This window comes from Lissotriton helveticus, chromosome 4_1 (assembly GCF_964261635.1).
Source record: "Lissotriton helveticus chromosome 4_1, aLisHel1.1, whole genome shotgun sequence".
NCBI lineage: Eukaryota > Metazoa > Chordata > Amphibia > Caudata > Salamandridae > Lissotriton > Lissotriton helveticus.
This window is the reverse complement of record NC_136063.1, coordinates 130,660,898-130,676,594: the sequence shown is the minus strand read 5'-3', so window position 1 is coordinate 130,676,594 and position 15,697 is coordinate 130,660,898. Positions and strand designations below refer to the sequence as shown.

Here is a 15,697-nt window from a genome sequence, read left to right as displayed (position 1 = left end):
AGGAAGACACAGCTCTCTTGGCCAAGGGAGCCATCGGGGCTCATTCCTGCCCCAGAAGTAGGTTGTTGTTGTTACTCCCACTGCTTCTGGTACCCAAGAAGGACAAGGGCCTGCGTCCTATCTTGGATCTCAGGAACAGTGACCACTTCCTCCGGAAGGAGAATTTCAAAATGTTGACGCTCGCTCAGGCCTTGTCTGCCCTCGACCCTGGAGACTGGTTGGTAGTGCTGGACTTGCAGGACACTTATTTTCATATCCCCGTCCTGCCGGCCCACCATCGTTACCTGTGGTTCACGGTAGGCCACGAGCATTTTCAGTTTACCGTGCTCCCCTGTGGCCTTACTAGCGCCTCTCAGGTGTTCACGAAAATGATGGAGGTGGTCGCAGCTCATCTGCGCAGATCAGGGGTTCCAGACTTCCCCTATCTTGACGACTGGCTGTTCAAGGGGGGCTTGCCCCAGACTGTCGTCATCAATGTGCCGAAGTTACACCTGATCCCCTCTCAGAAGCTCCTTTTTATTGGAGCGGTTCTCGACGCAACGCGGTTTCGGGTTTATCCTCCCAAACAGTGAGTCTGGGATATTTGGGCTATGATTCCGATCTTTCAGCCTCTATCCCGGGTTACCGTCAGGATGATCCTGAGGCTAATGGGCCTCATGGCCTCCGGCATCCTGCTGGTTGATCATGCCAGATGGCATATGCGGGCTCTGCAGTGGGACGTTAAGTGCCAGTGGGCACAGTATCAAGGGAATCTGTCTGATTGCGTCCGTCCAGATCTCAGAGTGCACTGCACGACAATTGCAGTGGTGGCTCAAGAACCAGGATTAGGTCAACAGCAGATCCCTCTCCCTTCCCCAGCCACAGCACACAGTGGTGACTGACGCATCCCTTCTGGGATGGGGCGGCCACATGGGAGAAGCGGAGATCAGAGGCCTCCGGACTCTGGCGGAGTCTGGGCTCCACATCAACCTTCTGGAGCTCCGGGCGATCTGTCTTGCACTCAAGGCATTCCTTCCCTCAGTCCGGGGAAGAGTAGTGTAGGGGTTCACGGTCCACACCACCTCCATGTGGTACTGCAACAAATAAGGCGGGTTGGGGTCGTGGACCCTTTGTCAAGAGGCCCTAACCTGTGGACATGGCTGGAACATCAGGGCATATCCCTGGTGGTTCAACACCTGGCAGGTTCCCTGAACGCCAGGGCAGACGAACTCAGCCACCGGTGCATGATGGATCATAAATGGCGTCTACACTCGGAGGTGGTGCAAGGTCTCTTTCTGCAGTGGGGCGAGCCTTGGTTAGATCTATTCGCCACCGAAGAGAACGCAATTCTGCGCGTTGGAATTTCCAAGGCGGCACTCGCTAGGCGACACTTTTTGTCACTGGTGGAGTTGTGGTCTGTTGTACACGTTTCCGCCTATACCACTTCTGCCCAGAATGCTGCAGAAGATCAAGCCCAAGTCATTCTGGTGGCTCCAAATTGGGCACGAAGAGACTGGTATCCTGAGTTGCTCAACATGGCCATCGATCCTCCAATCCGACTGCCTCTTCGGGAGGATCTTTTGTCGCAGCAGCAGGGGAAGGACCTCCACCCAAACCTGTCCAGCCCCCACCTCCTTGAATGGAGATTGAGCAGCGGCAGTTCACGTCATTTGACTTGCCTCCTGAAGTTTGTGATGGAATCTTGACAGGCAGGCGTCCCTCCACTGAGACGGTATTCGCCTGCCGGTGGAACAAATTTGTGGCATGGTGCACAGCAAAGGCTGTGGATCCCCTTTCTGCCCCTCTTTCTGAGGTTCTCTTATTCCTCCTTTCTTTGGCCCAGCAGGGCTCTGCTCTGGGCACTGTAAGGGCTATCGTTCGGCCATTTCTACCTTTCTTCGGCTTCCTGATCAGCCTTCTCTCTTCAAGTCCCCGGTTGGAAATCGCTTCCTAAAAGGTATAACACATCTCTTTCCTCCTATTCCCTTCGTTATGCTTCAGTGGGACTTGAATCTGGTCTTGACCTATTTAATATGCGCTCCCTTGGAGCCGCTTCACAACTGTCCTTTAAGACTTTTAACTCTTAAGACTGCATTCCTGGTGGCCATCACATCTGCCAGGAGAGTGAGTGAGCTCCATACTCTTTCATCCAAGCCTCCTTTTCTGTCTGTACATCCGGACAAGGTTGTCCTCAGGACTTGTCCATCATTCCTTTTCACGGTTGTCACCTCCTTTCACATTGGGCAAACTATTACTTTGCCCACCTTCTCTCCGCTTCCTTCGAAAGAGGAAGAGAGGCTCCACCGTCTGGACCCAAAACGTGCGCTCTCCTTTTTTCTGGATCGCACCAAACAGACTTGGGTGGATGACCAGCTCTTTGTTGGCTACATGGGTGCCAAGAAATGTCAGGCCTCACACAAACGGACTATATCCAGATGGGTCATCTTGTGTATCAAAGCCTGCTATTCTCTAGCAAAGAAGGGGTCTCTAGTGGGGCTGCGCACCCATTCCACATCTACTGCTTTGGGGCGAGAAATCCCTCTAAATGACATCTGTCAGGCAGCTGCATTGCCATTGCTGCAGACGTTTACGAGACACCACTGCCTCGACAGCCAAGTACAGAGAGACTGCTTCTTTGGCTGTTCTGTTCTCCAGGACTTTCTGGTGTGAACTTGGTTCACAGACCCACCTCCGGGGTTAGTATTGCTGGGGTATCTATTCTAAGGTAAGAAATCTATAACTAACTGTTTCTTTCAGATGAACAAGTTTCTTACCTTTGGTAACAATATATCTGTAATAAACATAGGTTAGTTATAGATTCCTTACCACCCCACCCATGCTCCCCGTTCTGCAAACTGATATCTATGGTTAGGGACATACTTTTTGGGCCCTAGTTTTGTGCACCAATGGTCAGTGTCTTGCAAGGCTCTGCGTTTCTGGCGCGGAAAGTCATGTACAGAACTGAGGTCAGCCCACAAAGGTGGTTTCTAAGTAGCTACCGCGACATCATCCCGGTGGCCAAGACACCAGCGACGGACACTGAACCGACTGACTGCACCTTCCTACGCACAGAGGTACTGCTGCCTGGGGGTAATTCTAAGGTAAGGAACTAACCTATGTTTCTTACAGATGTATTGTTACCGAAGGTAAGTAACTTGTTCTTTAAGTGCAGTGACCTCAGATATATGAAAACTTATATCTGTTGTAAGTGATGCCAGCACCAGCTTTCACAGGCTGACCTGGCAGGCCTGTAGTCACAATTAAGTGGTCTCTCATGGGTCTCTCATGGGTGGCATAATACATGCTTCAGCCCATGGGCGACCCCTCATGCTTCAGCCCATGGGCGACCCTTGGGGTACCTATGCCCTGTGTACTTTAGTACCATATACTAGGGACTTGCAAGGGTACCCCAGTAAATCCCTCTAAATGACATCTGTCAGGCAGCTGCATGGCCATTGCTGCAGACGTTTACGAGACACCACTGCCTCGACAGCCAAGTACAGAGAGACTGCTTCTTTGGCTGTTCTGTTCTCCAGGACTTTCTGGTGTGAACTTGGTTCGCAGACCCACCTCCGGGGTTAGTATTGCTGGGGTATCTATTCTAAGGTAAGAAATCTATAACTAACTGTTTCTTTCAGATGAACAAGTTTCTTACCTTTGGTAACAATATATCTGTAATAAACATAGGTTAGTTATAGATTCCTTACCACCCCACCCATGCTCCCCGTTCTGCAAACTGATATCTATGGTTAGGGACATACTTTTTGGGCCCTAGTTTTGTGCACCAGTGGTCAGTGTCTTGCAAGGCTCTGCGTTTCTGGCGCGGAAAGTCATGTACAGAACTGAGGTCAGCCCACAAAGGTGGTTTCTAAGTAGCTACCGCGACATCATCCCGGTGGCCAAGACACCAGCGACAGACACTGAACCGACTGACTGCACCTTCCGACGCACAGAGGTACTGCTGCCTGGGGGTAATTCTAAGGTAAGGAACTAACCTATGTTTCTTACAGATGTATTGTTACCGAAGGTAAGTAACTTGTTCTTTAAGTGCAGTGACCTCAGATATATGAAAACTTATATCTGTTGTAAGTGATGCCAGCACCAGCTTTCACAGGCTGACCTGGCAGGCCTGTAGTCACAATTAAGTGGTCTCTCATGGGTGGCATAATACATGCTTCAGCCCATGGGCGACCCCTCATGCTTCAGCCCATGGGCGACCCTTGGGGTACCTATGCCCTGTGTACTTTAGTACCATATACTAGGGACTTGCAAGGGTACCCCAGTAGCTAATCTGGAGTGTGCCTTAGTACTCATCATGTCTAATTTAGGGAAGAAGCACAGAAACTGTGATCCTGATTAGCAGGATCACAGTCAGACTAGTCAGGAAGAGGTGTGGCGCCGCGGCCAGGGCGACTGACTCCGGAATCTGGGGATCACGGTTCGATCCCCGGCACCGGCGGCAGATTAACCCAGCACCATGTGACTCTGGGCAATAGCTTGCTTAATCTTTCCGACGGCCCCCAGCGCCTAGAGACCCTAACGGGGGATTGTGCACTTTACAAATGTGGATAATATTATTATTATTATTATTATTATTATTAGTATAACATAATGAAACCAGCAAAAAGTGGGGGTGGCCATGAAAGCAAATCCTACTTTCCTACAACCGAATACACAGGTTTTCCACTTTTAGAAGTATGGTTTTAGTATTTATGCTGAGGTGAGAATTCTGCTGTTAGAAGTATACATCAGAAGAACAAGTTACTTACCTTTGGTAATGCTCTTTCTGGTGGATCCTCTATCTAACCATAAACTCCTCACTGCCCTCCCACCTCCCTATTCTTCAGAGAGGTGTCTTTTTAACATTTGAAAAGGTCCCAAGTTAGTAGTCATCACATTGTTAAAAACAAGTGTTCACTTTCTACGACTGAGAATGCGGAAAGGCAAAAGATATGGAATTAACATCAGCTCACAGTGGTGGTTCTAATATGCATATGGAATCAGCACAGGTCACACAATTTCACCTTGTAAATTCTCCTCATTAAGTCTGGTGCCTGGGGGGGGTGTATACCTCAATACCACTCTAACGTAGATGAAAACGTGGTTCAACGTCAATCACTTAAAGCTCAACCCAGACAAAACCGAACTGATCCTATTCTCTCCAAAAAGCAACCATCGTCCTATCCAAGAGTGGCTCAAGAATCCGGTTGCACTAAACTGCCCCCTCGTTCTATCCAACTCAGTTAAGTCTCTAGGCATCACCCTTGACAAGAACCTATCAGTGGAGGCCCACATCAAAAACTCTGCAAAAAGTGTTCTTTTCTCTCTTAAACACCTCAAGAAATTGAAACCTTTTCTTCCCCATGATGACCTCAAGACAGTAGTACAATCCCTGGTTCTCTCTAAAATCGACTACGGGAATGCCATCCTTACGGGGACTCCTTAGGCTCACCTAGCCCCGCTAAGGGCAGTGCTGAACATGGCCGCTCTGGAGTAAAAAGATTTGAACACATCACTCCAGCTCTCAACTCCCTGAAATGGCTTCTCATGGAAGGGAGATGTATTTACAAGCTGGCCTGCATCACACACAAAACCCTCCACTCACCGGCCCCCAACTACCTGAACACTGAGAAGCTCCAACTCACTCCTTCTCATTCCGCCAAAAATGAAAAAGAAAACCTCCCAATACCGATCGTTTTCTGGCAACGCTCCCAGGATATGGAATGCTCTCCCGGGAGTCCTCAGATGCAACCCCTCCTTCTCCTGTTTCAAAAGGGACCTCAAACTCCATCTCCTTAACAAATACTTTCCTGAACAACTTCAACTAACCTAGACCTCAATACTCGGAGTTGACTCCCATTCAAGGATTGTGGGTGAACGGACTATGCTAATCACCTTGTATTTTTTTCTCCCGCCCTCCCTTGCACAGTTATTTATTGTTCATGCTGTATTCTTTATCCGTGGTTTGCTTACTTACTGTCAGCCTCCTAGGTAACGTAAGGCCCTTCTGTTTTTCACAATGTGTATGTGAAGCGCTCTGATACCTACGGGTCTAGCTAGCGCTATACAAAACTTTAAAATAAAATAATAGCATCCAACAGAAAGAGCGTTACCGTAGGTACGTAATTTTTTGTCTGAGAAATGTCAGCATAGCTATTAATGTTGTTCTTTTATTCTTAGATTCTACCTCGAAAATTTCCCCCAGAGCAGTAAACGAAGAAGATTCAAGTAAGTAGTGTGAATTTGATTTAATTAAATATTAATTGAGTCCTTGTTATCCAATTCTTAATATTAATTTGCTTTTCATAATTAATTGAAACTCCTATTTTATTTCATAGGCATCTTGAAGAATGGGTCTTCTGGCTCCCTACATTGTATTCTTCCATAAAGGGTGTTAGGGCCCGATTCACAAAACTAAATTAAATTAAGACAAAATCCTAAACTTACTACTTTTGGTATTCACAGAAGGCATTTAGTAGTAGTAAAGTTAGGATTTTGTCTTAAGTCTGCCTTAAGTCAAACTTAAGATAAAATCCTAACTTTACTGCTACTAAATGCCTTCTTTGAATACCAAAAGTAGTAGGACAGACTTAGGACAGACTTAAGACAAAAAGCCTAACTTTACTACTACTAAATGCTTTCTGTGAATACCAAACGTAGTAAGTTTAGGATTTTGTCTTAAGTTAGTTCTGTGAAACGGGCCTTTAGATCTGTAGATGATGATGCTAGTGGTGCAGTACTGGGTAAAAAAATTGCCATGAGGAAAGAATCAAGACAAAATCCTAAGTTTACTACTACGGATTGTGTCTTAAGTTAGTTATGTGAATCGGGCCCTTAGATCTGTAGATGATAATGCTAGTGGTGCAGTACTGGGTAAGAAAATTGCCATGAGGAAAGAATTACCTCTTAACATTTTTAGTTCATGGTATCTGATAGAAACATCAAGCCGCAGATTCCTTACCTTTGAATTCCCCTGGCATCAGACTGGATCCAAAAGATTTTTCTTCGAGCAGTACCCTTGGTCACCGGTAGGTAGCATTGGTCGACTCCAAATGATGTCGTTGGCAATATCTTCACTGTTACGACATCCGTGCCACCTATACAGGCGCCACATCAGCATGCTGACGTTAGGTGTTTACTTTCCACACCAGTTAGGTCAGATATGTGAAGAAAGCTACCCTCAGTCACTTTTTATCAGGCTTTATGTTTTGTTGATCTTTTTTGGTGTGTTAGGATGTCCAAGATGACTTCTGGATTCAAGCCGCGTGGCTATAGCCACCGTGTTATGTCGGTAACGGATCCATACCTGGTTTTTCTTTGCTGCCACGAGCGTGAATGCTACTCAAAGTTGTGCTCCGACTGCCGGGCCGTGGCTCTGAAATATTTGAGGGAGCGGTCCCGAAAGCTACTTGCAGCCCGGCGCTCGTCACCGCGTCGTTTGTCCTGTAGATCTCGTTCTCGGTCCAGGGAACATAAAGATCCTGGCACCACTCCGGGAGCCCTAAGTCCATGTCCTCCAAATTGAAGTCTTCAAGTCAGTCATGTAAGAATCATAAAATATACTAGAAGATGAAGCATGCTTTGACTTCTCCCCGTCAGTCAGGGTTCCAGTCCTCATTCAGCTGAACCTGTGCAGGGGTTGGCTGTTTTCCTTGTTCCTGCCTTCCCAGGTGCAGGAGCTGTAGGAGAGTAGGAACTGCTTCTTAAAGTTACCCCCATTATTTGCTAGTGTTTCACTGTTTTCGACTTAGGATGGTTGTGATCCTGCTATCCAGGACACCAGCCTAGCTGCTTTCTCCTCTAAATTGATTGCATGTACTATAGGTACACTCCAGATTGGATTCTGGGGTACCCTTATAAGTCCCTAGTATATGGTATCCTATGTACCTAGTTTCAAGTTTTTATTTATTTATGTTTTGGAACTCTAGACAGAGGTCCACATAAAATCTTCCAACATCAACATTTAAATCATTATGAACAAGTTACGAAAGAACACATCTAGTATAAATTCAAAAAGCTTTTAAAAAAGTTAAAAATTATACAGCAGAACCTCTCATTTGGCGGATTATAAATGGCATCGAGAAAAGCAGAAGAGGAAAGAATATTTAGTTTTAGACAAGTAGGTCTCAACCATTTTAAACGATAATTTTTTAAGGCCGGGCAAACAAATAGCACGTGTTTAACATCTTGATTGTATTTGTTGCAAAAATTACACTTTACTGAAGAGCCATACCATTTTGATAACAGCATATTTAGAGGGAGAAGCTCCTGTCTCAAGAGAAACATAAAACGACGCACACCGTGGGGGATATTCCATGAAACAAAAGGTTGGGGAATTCTAATTTGGTAATGGTCAATAAGAGGAGTTGGACCCCTTTTGGCGGTAAGGGCCTCTTTATCCAAGTCAAAGCTTAGATTCCTGGAGGCCAGTTTAAGGGTCAGTTTTAGCTGGTAAGTACATAAAGAAAAAAGAGTCAATTCATCTAATTTCAGGAGTTTAACTGCTGATCTAAAATTCTTTACAATAATAGAATGTTCGTTTAGGGGACCAAGAAGTTCTTTTCGGATCAGGTATCTTAAGGTATCCGATTCACCCTTGGCCAAACTAAAAACCCAGCGTACTACCCCAGCAAGGCCCTGGACCCATGCACTGCGTAAACCAAATTCCAGTCTAAAAGCTGCAATAGTGCACATAGTATTGACCGTACACAGTTTCCGTAGGATTTTTCCCTCTGTGGTGTTTAAAAAGCCCCAACTCCCCACTTCAAGTAATTCTATGCCATATAATAAGGTAGCTGGAATTTTAGCTCTAAAAACCTCCAATAGATAGGCAAAATGCCTCTGGCCAGTAGATCTATAGAGGGTATTAAGACCCCTCTCATGGGACATGGCCTTCCGAATGTTATTGGTTATATGGGCTTTCTCGCTTAATGAACTGGAAACTATTTCCCCCAAAAAAGTATAGGATTGGACAACTTCCAATCGAAGGCCCCCTATATTGCCAAAAAAGTTCCCATATTTTTGCTTTTTTCTTCCAGCCATGCACATGACTTTACTCTTGGTTACATTTATCCTTAAGTGATGGGATTCTGCAAATACGTGGAGCGCTTGTAACCGATTATTCAATCCCGTGGGGGTCAAATCCAAGATTAGTATATCGTCTGCATATAGCAGACATACTATCGGTTTGGCCCCCAAAGACGGGGCAATGCCATCACTTAAAGAAAGAGATTGAGGAAGGTCAGATAGATAAAGTGAGAACAATAGTGGGGCCAACAGGCACCCTTGTTTTAACCCATTGGAAGATGGGATAGCTTGAGAAAGACCCCTTTCACCTCCCATAAGTATTCTGCACCATGTGTCGGAGTGAAGCTCCCGGACCAAGTTTAGAAGCTCGGGAGGCATGCCCAGGATTGATAGCTTTCTCCACAGCAAAGGCCGATCCACCTTATCAAAAGCTGTGGAGAAATCTATGAACGCTGCGTATAATCTCCTTCCTCGGAGTTTGATGTATTTCTCCGATAAGACATGTAGTGCGGTCAGGTTATCTAAGGTGCCATGCCTTTTTCGGAACCCCGTCTGCTCGAGAGGCAATATATTATTCTCATCAACCCACTTATTAATTAATTGCAGAAGGCATTTAGAAATAACTTTGCTGACCGCATCAAGTAGGGCAATCTGTCTATAGTTTTGGGGTACATTTCTATCGCCCTTCTTATACAAGGGTATCAATATACTACCCTTCCAGGAGGGAAGGATTACAGAATGTAGAAAACAAAAACTAAACACTGGAAAAAGAATCTTACTCCAGATGTCACTATTCTGTTTTAGTACAGAAATGAGGAGCTCGTCGGGGCCCATTGCACCGGATAAGCGCATACCTTTAATGGCCAATTCGATAGTTTTTTCCGAGGGAGGAATAAGGCTGGAGTTGTTCTCTTTTTCCCTGTTGGGGACTATTACCTTATCATTTCCAGCATACAGGTTCAGAATGTATTCTACCCATTTCTGTTCTCCAATCGGGACAGGTAAGGGTCTACATCTATGACCACAACCTTCCCCGATCAGAGACCAGAATATCCTAGATTGGCCATTAACGACCGCCTCCCGCAGTTTGATCCATACCGAATCCTCATTTTCCTTTTTTTGCTTAATTTTTAGTCTTGTCCTCCTTCTTTTTAGTAACGCCAGTCTCTGATATCTTAAAGGGCTGTACCTCAAATACTGTTCTCTTGTAAGTTTGTTTATTTCTACATTAAGTAACTTCTGAGAAATAGGGAGTTTTTTAATATTGGATTTCTTTGATGGTTTTTTAGCAACCAATAGTATCCTATTCAGGAAGTTAGAGAAGCAAATTAGTTCAGAACCCTTCCAGTTAGACACATCATCAACTGCAATGTCTAAAAGGTGCTTAATGCCCTTGATGGCTTTAGAGTTCCAGAAACATCTTCCACTATGGGCTCCAAAATTAACCAAATTACCATCCAGGGACCATTGATCTGAAAGAGGAGGATTTAAATCTAATGAGATACTAATTATTTTATGGTCGCTGAAAGGAGTGTAGGTAACCGTAAGGTCCTTAAGGAGAATAAAAGTTGACATATCTACCACCACATAGTCTATAATAGATTCCCCAGTGGTGGACTTGTGCGTATAGTTTGCAGGCGTATCAGGGGGAAGCCTACCGTTCACTATAACTCCGTCTATTTCATATAGTTCTTCAAGAAATAATTTCCCTCTCTTTGTTGTTTTTATATTCCCGGGAAAAAGAGCTTGAGGTATCTGTAGGGAATTTTCTTTATGTTCATTACGAAAGATTTCCAAACTAGAATTGGATACTTTACAATTAAAATCACCTACTAACATTATATGGGAGGAGACATCCTTTATCAAAAGTGATTTAATGTAGGTGAAGACCCTAACTAATATTGCGTTGTAACAGACATCAGGTGGAATGTAGACGTTTATTAGTATGATTGGATTGATTTTTGAGTTAGCCGAGTCAAATAACGTGACTGCTTGAAATAAATTACTCGGGTCTATAAAATGGGAAAAGTTCCAATGAATCTTGGAGGACAGGAGACATGCTATGCCCCCTCTAGCATGGCCGCTCCTAGAAGGACTAGCTTTGCCCTCCAAAACAAAGTAATCCTTCCCTATTGGAAAATTCTCTATACACCAAGTTTCTTGAAGGCATATGACACTAAAATCTAAGGAGAGTAAAAATGATAATTTTTCAGGGCAATTTCGTATTCCTGCAGCGTTCCAAGATACTATCCTGAGATCATTGTTAAAGATACGGTTGTGATTGCAATTTTTGGGAGGATTTACTAGCTAGGATCCCAGGCAGCCAATTCCATTGATGAACGGCCTCTACTTGAGCGCTTTGAGAATGGGTCATTGATGAACGGCCTCTACTTGAGCGCTTTGAGAATATGTACCTAGGGCATAGGTACCCCAGAGGCCTCCCAGGGGCTGCAGCATGTATTGTGCCACCCCTGCGAGACCACTCAAATTGACACCACAAGTCTGCTACTGCAACCTGTGTAAGGTGGTGCATGCACCCCATATAGGTGAACTATATCTACCTTATCACTGCATATATAAACCAGTCCCCCCTATGGCAGGCCTTATCAATCCTGAAGGCAGGGTGCTGAGTTTTATGTGAGAGGGTGCCCATGCATGAGCAGAGCCCCTCTGCAGCCTTTGGAATCTATACTCCGGGGTTGTTCTGTGATGCAGCCAACCATATACTCTTAAGTGCATTATAACCTTGCGGTAAATGCTAACTTTAAAATGGCTGCACAGAAACCTGTCATGTTTGGTGTCAAACAACTTGTAATCATACCTCAACACCAGTAACTGGTGTGGGAGGTATGATTCCACCCTCCTAGAGGTAGAAATATGACACACCAGTACACCTGGTACCAACTTTCTAGACCCTGGCATCACAAGATGGTTGCTGCCAGCCACAGACACGAGTCTGCCCTCCTGCTGCTAGACGAAACTCTGGCAGGGGAGGCTGGACAATAGGTTTCCTGCCACAGGGAGGTGTAACCACCTCCCGGACAGGCTTTAGTGTTTTGGGGCTGGGTGAGTGCACTCTCAGGGTGCTTTGATGTCTGCACTGGAGGTACGTTTGGTGCCCAGCTCAAACCGGTTGCAGGAGCCATTTGCTCCTGCTCTGGCGTGCAACAGGACAAAGGACATGGGTGTAGCTACCCCTCTGTCCTGACCCTCCAATAGGTGAGTCCCCAGAGTTGTCCCACCCCTTCCTTTGGTATGAAATAGGAACCCCTGAGTACAGGACTTTAGATTTACCTGGACAAAACTATGCTACAGAAACCAAGTACTTCGACGATCTACACTGCGGTAGATGACTGAAGAATCTCCCTTGGAGTAAAGGAGTTACTACCCCGCTAAGCAGGCACCAAAGACGCATCTGACCGGTCTGCATCTCCGAAGCTCCTGAGGACTCCGAACATTTTTGCAACACAGGAGGTGGTTTTCCAAGCATCCCTGAGGTCGACTAGTGTTCTCAGGAAACCTGGGACCCGTATCCCTCGTAGGGACCGTGCAACCTGTACCCCTGGGCACCGTGTACATTTGCAGAAGCATCTGCTTTCTGGTGACCCTTGAAGCTGGGCTTTGGGCTACTTGTAGTCCAGACCCCGAGTAGTGATTTCACTGAAGATTATCAGCCTACACTTCACGAGTGTTCCGTGGGCTAGTATTTAGTGATTCCTCTTGAGGTCCCTTCGCAATCCTTGGTCCGTTGGCCCTGTGGGTCCCTGTGAAGGCAACTTTAACTTTCAGTGGGCTTTCCTGGTTGCGCCAGACATGCCCTGACTCTCCATCACTTGTGGAGTCACCAGGATCTTGTTGGTCCTCACCGGAGCATCTTTCCTCTAACCGCATGGGTTACAGTTGCCAACACTTGTTGGTGTTTAATCCGGACCCTGACCTCCCAGCTCTCTACATCCTTCGTGGGACAGCTTTTCTGTGGACTTTGGTTGTCCTCGACATCTCCTGGTCCCCGTGGCTGCAGAGTCAAGTTTCACCTCTTCTCACCTCTTCTCACCTGGGAGCCTGACATCGGTGGGCATTCGTCTACCAGGCCCCTGGTAAATGGCAAGTGACCCAGACTCTGTCTCCTCTGCTTTCAGCTATATTCCAGGCTTAGATCACAACGGATACCTTTCCTCTTCACGGCAGCAGCACTTTGCAGCATCACGCCATTGAAAACAACGACGATTCCTGACACAATTTGACACCTATGCACCCGGCTTCCCTGGGTTAGGTAATACGACCACACCGGTGCTCACATGGGTGATGGCCTTAGAACCTTCTATGTTTAAAAGGGTTTTTTAAAAGTCCTCTCTTAAGTGTCCTTAAACTTTAAACTTCTAACTGCGACTTTTCCATTGAGTTGTAAGTAGCTCGCGGCTGTGTTCTCACACTCCACGCGTCCCTCTTGGGTCCCCTGTGTCACTACCTTATTTATTTATTTAACAGTTTTATATAGCGATGGTTAGGCCCGAGGGTATCAGAGCGCTTTACAGGGTTGGAAGTGGAAAACAAGTTACAAAATATATTAAGTACAAATAAGATTCAAATGTGATTAACAATAAATCCAAAAACAGAGAAATAAACAGTCCATTTAGTCAATAAAAAGAACAAGGCTAGCTGTGTCATCGTGGGAGGCCAGGGATTGAAGGGGGAAAGTTAGGAGGTAGGGGAAGACCGAAGAGGGAGAGGGGGGAGGAGTAGGCATGTAGGAAAAGGCAGTGATTGAAAGGGATCAAGTAGAAGGAGGATAGGGAATGGGTGAAGGGGAAAGGCGAGTTAAGTGGTTCAGGAATGATGTGGTGAGAAACTTCATAGTGTCCTAGGCGTGTTGTGGTCACCTGACAGGAGGCCGGAATTAAGGACCCCAGTATTTGTGGAGTAGGTGACGCTTGAGATCTTTTTTGAAGCTGGCGTATGAAGGGTTGCAACGTAAATCCTTGGGGAGTTCCAGTTGGAAGAAGCGAAGCCGGAGAAAGAGCGAGATTGGGTGGATTTCTTGTGAACCAAGGGAGGGATCAGGATGAGGGAATTAGAGCTCCTCAAGTCTCTAGAGCAGCCAGCTTTGTGAAGTTTTTGTGAGAGATACAGTGGGGTTTGAAGATGTAAGGCTTTGTGTGTAATACACACGTTTTTGTAGGAGGATCTGCCTTCAATGGGAAGCCATTAGAGATTTTTGAGGATAGGGGAGATGTGATCGAACCTCTTGCAATCCAAAATAAGCCTGGCTGCGAGGTTGAAAACAGACTTGATTGGGGCTAGATGGACTTTAGGTGTTCCGGCGAGTAAGGTGTTGCCATAGTCCAATTTGGAGAGGATTGAAGAACGGATTGATTGAACAACGGATTTAAAGTCATCAGCAGGAATAAAAGGTTTGATTTTTTGAGGTCAAGTAGGGAGAATAGAGCAACTTTATCTGTGTTTTTTATGTGGGGGGAGAGGCTGATGTTTTGGTCAAGGCTTATTCTGAGAGATTTAACTGAGCTAGCGGGGGACAAGGAGCAGTGGAGGACTTTAAGGTCAGAGAACCAGAGTTGGATGGGGAGCTGGTTGTTTTTGGGGGCAAAGAGAATGACTTACTTTTTTTAGAGTTGAGTTTCAAGTGGTTGTGATGGAACCATTGCTGAATCTTAAACAAGGTATCATTGAGGTGCAGAATGCCTGCTTGGGAATTGATTTTATAGTAAAGTTGAGTATCATCCGCATAGAGATGATAGTTAATACCTGCTGGCTTTAGAATGACGGTGAGCGGTTCCTTAAAGATGTTAAATAGAGAAGGAGAGAGAATAGACCCCTGGACACCCAAGTAAACAGGCATAGGTTTGGAGAGGCAATTGTTGATTTTAATTTTTTGCGATCTGTGCTGAAAGAAGGAGGTGAACCCTTTGAGAACAGGACCATTGAAGCCGAACCGGTCCTTGAGGGTGTTGAGTAAGGTAGAATGGTTGACAGTTTTGAAAGCAGCCGAGAGATCGAGAAGGATGAGAAGGGATGCCTCCCCTTTGTCGGGCGAGTAATGGATGTCATCGACAATATTGAGCATCGCAGATTCAGTGCTAAAGCCCTAACGGAAGCATGACTGTAGTGCGTCCAAGAAATTAAATGAGTTGATGTGTTTGTCCAGTTGAAGCAAGGCGCATTTTCCGAGGGCCTTGGGTAAAAGGGGCAGATTCGAGATAGGGCATAAATTGTTGAGGTCATTAGGATCAGCATTGGGATTTTTGAGGATGGGAGAGATTTGGCCGAGCTGGAGTGAGACTGGGACGCAGCCAGTGGTCAAGGAAGAGTTGATGTCGGAAGTCCAGTAAGGCGCAATGATGTGCTTTAAATCTTAAACTAGGTTGGTGGGGAGCGGATCAAAGGTTTGAGAGGAGGGTTTAAGTTTAGTGATGATGCTGAGGACTTCTCTTCGGTAACTGCGCTGAAATGAAGCCAAGATGTGTTATTTCTTAGCTGAGGGCAGGAAGGGAAATGTTCAAGGGGGGCACCGAAGTGCTAGAGAGGGATAGCTATTTAACTGAAAAACCCCCAGTACTGTTTTCTTATTCCATCTTAACTTGTACCAACAAATTGAACATCCAACAAAATGTGTACTCGACTGCTAATTCTGTCTGAATCAATCTTTTCGTTTTATTATTTAAAAATTCTAGCA

At 45.7% G+C, this 15,697-nt stretch overlaps 1 protein-coding gene across 1 annotated transcript in view; it reads left to right on the top strand.

Moving 5' to 3' along the window:
- Positions 1 to 15,697, top strand: part of LOC144828412 (uncharacterized) — a 2,343,931-nt gene that overhangs the window by 1,484,427 nt on the left and 843,807 nt on the right. Inside the window, exon 17 of the mRNA XM_078686536.1 lies at positions 6,160 to 6,207. Coding sequence (XP_078542662.1) covers positions 6,160 to 6,207 — 48 coding nt within the window. The remainder of the gene's footprint in view (positions 1 to 6,159; positions 6,208 to 15,697) is intronic.